General features: G+C 34.7%; 1 protein-coding gene across 1 annotated transcript; it reads right to left on the bottom strand.

Annotated features, from left to right (window-relative positions):
- LOC140145248 (uncharacterized) lies at positions 1 to 3,695 on the bottom strand. The gene is made up of 6 exons (XM_072167016.1): positions 3,624 to 3,695; positions 3,074 to 3,341; positions 2,525 to 2,739; positions 1,820 to 1,979; positions 1,249 to 1,355; positions 1 to 396 (listed from the first exon to the last, which is right to left on the bottom strand). Exons 1-6 carry the CDS (start codon positions 3,693 to 3,695, stop codon positions 292 to 294), a joined length of 927 nt encoding a protein of 308 aa, XP_072023117.1. The 3' UTR covers positions 1 to 291.
- Positions 3,696 to 5,786: the final 2,091 nt, after the last annotated feature.

The following is a 5,786-nucleotide window of genomic DNA, read 5'->3' as shown; positions in this document are numbered from 1 at the left end:
ATCTATTGCTATGGTAGTTAATCCGATTAGGACGTCACTTCGCCAGCGTATATCGGATAGGAAAAGTTAAAAGCTATAAGTACAGAAACAAAAACATCTTAACATGCTTAAGACATGAGAAATGTTTTAAAATAAAAGTCTGATATATAATCACAGTTATTTTAAACTTAAACCTTATATTTATGGAATATATATACTTCAATAGACAGTGAGCACCTTGTCCGACAATGTTGTATAAAACTAGCATGTTTACCAGTACAGTGTCTGTGGTCTTCAGTTTCAATGTGTCCCCTAGTCTTGTTCTTCCTCTTCCTGTTGGGGGACACGTTCATTTTCGCCGCGCTCATCATCCTCCAATTCCCCTACAGGTACCGCTACATCCACATTCCCAGCTTTCTATAGATGATAAAATGGAAAACAATCTATTTATAAGCATGATCATCATTTTGGGAAACATCATTTTAAAATTGAACTGAAACCCGATTCCCTTAAATATATCAGCTCACTAAAATAGCAGCCCTGACAAAATATATATAAATAGGCATAAGAAATTCTATGAATAAAAAATTCTATCAGGTTATGGTCACCCTTAGATATCCAGACAACTTATTTATATTATCAGTATCATTAATTCTGAGTAATTTTCAAGTTCTGTATAAACCATAACGAAAACATAATGCGTGTGTGTGGGGAGGGGGAAAAGTGCCCCTAAAAACCTAAGAGAAGTGAAAATAAACAAAAATGCCCCATAGAGAAAGAAACATCACGTAGGTATGTGAAATGTAAGGCCAAAAAGTATGTCTCAGATACATTTGGTAAAATAGCTTTGTGCTATGCTTTATTATTTTTTAAACATTATTTTAAGAAAATGAGCTGTGCGATATGCGATATTTTTTCATTTTACATTCAACGAACAATATTTATGCACTTTTTTATATTCAGATACAGAAACATATAGTAATACACTGCAAAAACAGTGTCTAGAGATTGAACACTTTTTTTGTCCTCAATTTGTAAATACCTTTAAAACCTAAACACCAATGTCAAATTTCAAAACATCATATGTTTAATATCTAAACACAAGACATATTTAATTCATAAACATGTTTAGCATTTAAACGTGTTTACAAATAGAGGACAAGGTGGTGTCTAGAATGAGTGCTTATATTATAACCCCTAGACATTGTTTTAGGCCTACATGAATTAAATAAATGAATTTGGCATTTCAGCAATGATATTTGAACTTACTTTATACTTTCTTCCACCTGGAAGATTTGGTGTTCTTTTCAGATAATCTCCAAGTCCCTTCTCTATCCCAACCTCCTTAGCTTGAGGATGATTCTTCATGCAAGCTTCTATAGAAAGGTGGAAATGATATGAGTTCAGTATTAAATTAAACTCCTTTATCAAAATAAACGGTCTGTATCTCAATATTAGGATTTCCCAAAAGCCTACATGTCGACGTGTTACCATACGTGCGGCCTGTGGTCTTAGGGAAATATTTTTTATTTGATAAGTTTATGAATAAAGTATACAATATAATCTAAAATAACAAAAAACTAATTGGAAACAGACGTCCGATTTAGGGGTCCGATTTAAATATCCATATTTTAATTTTACACCCACTATGATTGGTTCAGACAGCATGACAAATTATATGCATTCTGTTTTAGGCTTAGCCGATCTTAGCTCTATGGAAGCTTATGGATCTGTTTTCTCACCCAATGTTTGGAAACATACTGTGAAATAAAAGGGAAGGCCTACATGATTTGACATATTATGTTAATCATAGATTATATCTTGGGCTTATGAAACTTACTGACGATAACTTTGTAGAAAGGGCTATCTTTAATGCTCAGCTTGCCCTTTCTCCCTAATACACTGTAGGAGGACCACAAATTGTTCGTTCCCAGCTTCCTCATCACCCTCCTGATGGTTTCGTTGAGATCATGTCCTCCAACAAGACTGAGGTGTCGTATCTGGAATAAAGACATGTGAATCAAAGCTAAATATTTTTAATGCATTATCGCATGGAATTTGGAAGTCAATATCGTTTATGATGTTGCCGTTGTTGATGGTTCAGTATCTTGTGATACTTTGGCACACAACTGAATAAAGTTACTGTGATTTTCATTGCAAGTGCAATATGTCAAACATATTTTGAATTATGGCCTATTTATAAATGATCATGATTATAATTATTGTCTCATTTTGGAAATATAATGTAAAATTTATGTATGTAGCTCTATTTTGTGTTACTTGCAGCAATATTGGCCTGTTCATCCGCGACAAATGGCGGATACATGTTAGATTGTGCACTTTCATACTTCTAAAGCAATATTTAAGTACAGCAGGCTAACTTCCACTTGCAATTAATAATACTCTATATAAATATAGGAAAGATAATAAATTTACATTATATGGAAAATAGCATAACATTCATTTCCTGAATATTATACATATTTATAACGTGAAAAGTATTGGCCTGAACGACAACTATATACTTTTTTCACAACGAACTTACCATTTTCTTCCGGAATAGTTGTGTCTCAAGTCTTTCGGAAACATCCTTAAACTCCTCTACCGTTTGCAACGGTTTTTCAAGAGGATCTTCCTCTGCCTCGTGTGCCTCACCTCTCTCTGGCTGCCTGTTAATAAGGGTGCTCAACAATGTAAGTTGTTCGTCCTGTGCTTCCTCAAGTTTCTGTAGTTTCAGAAGCACACTGACTTGGAAACTAGCTGCAAAAATATAATGCAACAAAATATAACAATATTAACATAAAAATATTAACATTAAATTAATTAAAATTAATATATGCCCCTATATAGCTAGAATAGGAGGAAAACTACGAAGAGGAAGAATAATGAGAATTGTGTATATAACACTATATAATAATTATGTTCTGTTTTTTACAGAAGTATCGATCAAATCTACTTCGTGAGGCCTGTTATCATGCTATTATTTTCACTTTTAATGGCTAGCTCATTGAAGCAATATGAGTAGCTCAAAAAAGCAATGAGGGAGGGGTTATTTTGATGGAGAAAACTTAAAATAAATGTAAAATAGACTTACACTCTGAAGTAGTCACTCTCCGAAAACCTGGAGTGGTTGGTGTTGATCTCATAGTGCTTGTTGAAGCCAGCTGAGGATCGTGGTGACGAGGAGTTGTTGGCAGGTTGGAGGATTTGGAGACTGGTTTGGGGGATGGAGTTGGATCCCTGGATCGTGGTAGACCTACATGTACTTGAGGGGGTTTGGGTAGGCTCACTTTCTGCATGGACTGTTTTCTTGGACTACGACGTAGTTTTTGCTTGGTGGTATCTGGCTCAGGAGTCACTATCTATATATAAAAAACATGAACATATTTACAATGGTGATTATATCAGATACTCGGATATACCGTGCGGTTAGCTTTTCCTTCTTCAATGATCTGGAAATTGCAAACATGTTATAAGAAGCATTCACGTTACAAATATGTTATAATAAGAGTCTGGGCCCCGGCCTGGCCCATGCCATAATTTTCAAAGAAACAGCCCTAGCTGATCCTTTCCAAATATACAAATTTATGATTCGTTACTATTAGATTTGCTTTCAATGTCTTCACTATGATCAGTTTCCTCACCATCAGCGCCAGCATCACTGCCTGAATCAAGTTTGGCAGGACGGCGTTTTTTTCGTTGCATCGTGCCTTCATCGTCTGTTTCCAGATTTGAAGTTTCCTCCGCCTTCCTCGCACAATTCTTTTGCTTTCATATAATCTTCTGTGTATGAAAAAGATCATCACATACAAGACAGCATAGGACAATAGGACCACTCGTACTTTTTTCATATATGTATAATATTAAGGCCTAAAAGGCGTAAAAGTATTGAACAAATAATGTTGAGCAAAATATAGTGCAATTTGTTCTGATTTCAGGTTTCAGGTTAGATTTAAGACCTTTTTGAACTTCGGACTTACGATTAATTTGTCTACGGCAGAAAGACATGCTTGCTATATATAAGACGTCGGAAAATAATACCAATTTAATAATTTAATTTAATTTAATTTAATAATACAAGTGGTATATCATATTAAAAAGTAGAGATTCTTTCACGATCTATCGATGTTTAACTTACTGGTCAGTTTAATCACCCTGATCTTCCATCTGCCCCACCGCTCCTCATCAGGAATGTCGTGCTTTCTTGCCTTGTAAGCTGGGTTGTGGGTTGGCCAGTAGCAATAATTCTCCTGTATATAATAAAAATAATAAGAAAAAATTAGAGAAATTTGTACAAGGGTCTACGGCACTATATTTTATCTGTTTCCTTTCTCTTTGTCGTTATCAGCTCAACGATATTTGACCGGTTTGAAGAATCCGCATTGAAAATGTCGCTGAAATTATAAATCCGTATTATCGCAAATTATTGTTATAATTAACTTGCCTCTCCTTCTTCATGTCTTCCTCCTCCTTCAATCCACGATGAAGATATCACATCAACGGTAGATTCGTCCACGAAAATAACCACCGCGTACTCTCCCATCTGTAATAACAACAAAAGCATAATAAATGATTTCATAAACATACACCTAGAATATAGCCGTGTAGGCCTACATAACAAGATGGGCCAAGTGCGCGAAATATTACACATTTTTAGATTTAATCATGCTGATTTGATAAGTGAATCATGTTAACCTGGTTAAGAGGTTTCTTCGATATCGGTATTCCGTGGCCGGTTTCATCCAACAACAAAAAATAGATTTACTAATTATTATAGTGGTCATATTTAATTTATGGGCATGTGCGTGTAAAAAATCTCCAATAATTTCCAAAACATGGCAGTCATTCTCATAATAATAATATAAATTACATTAAGAGATCGGGACAACATTTGCACAGTATTTTTGTGGGACATCAAATTGCAATATGAATACGAGGAATGGCCTTCTATGATATCAAATAATTTTGATTTTGTTTTGTTGTTGTTGCAATTTCGATATAATACAAATTTTATGACAAATTATTAAAATTTAACAGTCCTCGAAGTAAGTTTTATAAATTTAATGATAATACTTGAAGTGTATGTAGCTGATGGGAGGAAAAGTCGTCCATCATTTGAAAAAAAGTCTTTTCTTTTGGAGGAAATAATCTGTCTTCAATACGAAATGTCAAAATTTGATGGACGGTTTTACCTCCCAGCTATATACTTTAAGCATTGGTAAGTAGGGCCTACATATCATTAGATTTACTTCGAGGACTGTTAAATATCAAAACACATCTTTTAATAAAATTATTTGATATAGGCTAGGGAAATTCCTCGTATTTAAAATCAGAATGCAATTTGGTGTATGATGTGCTCTCAGGTCCCACAAAACATGCAGAATGTTGCTTTTGAATACTTTAAAATTAAAACAAAACTTCATTTTTACCATAACTAAAGGCAATGTAGCAAAGTCATGAAGATAGACATGTGTCTGTCATCTGTGTCGAATTTCATCGCTTAAGAAGAACAACAACACATACAAAATCTAAATGTTTCCTATCTTCTCTTCAAGTGTCAAACCGCAAACGGATACGTTTTGCTCTTAGTTTTTTCAAGTTCCATACGTGGAACTTTCTCTGATGAATACTCATGGATTTCTATTTTAAGGGTGATACACCCTTCTCTCTCTCCCTGTGAGCCATCGGTATACACCTTGACGTCCTGCCATCCCCCTCTCTCCCACCTATTTTAATCTAATACTAATGGCCATTCGTTTTCCCAGTCGCCACCCAAACAGGGTGGTGGGGTTATGTATTTTTAAATT

This window comes from Amphiura filiformis, unplaced genomic scaffold (genome assembly GCF_039555335.1).
Source record: "Amphiura filiformis unplaced genomic scaffold, Afil_fr2py scaffold_183, whole genome shotgun sequence".
In the NCBI taxonomy this organism is placed as follows: Eukaryota; Metazoa; Echinodermata; class Ophiuroidea; order Amphilepidida; family Amphiuridae; genus Amphiura; species Amphiura filiformis.
This window is presented reverse-complemented; position numbering and strand designations above follow the sequence as displayed.

What these genes read in the sequence shown, in the direction of transcription:
- LOC140145248 (XM_072167016.1), bottom strand. Translation starts at nt 3,695, where the DNA reads ATGAAGGCACGATGCAACGAAAAAAACGCCGTCCTGCCAAACTTGATT. An exon ending in AACTATTCCGGAAGAAAATG is followed by an intron (nt 1,980 to 2,524) that starts GTAAGTTCGTTG and finishes TCTTTATTCCAG; the next exon opens with ATACGACACCTCAGTCTTGT. An exon ending in CAGGTGGAAGAAAGTATAAA is followed by an intron (nt 397 to 1,248) that starts GTAAGTTCAAAT and finishes TATCATCTATAG; the next exon opens with AAAGCTGGGAATGTGGATGT.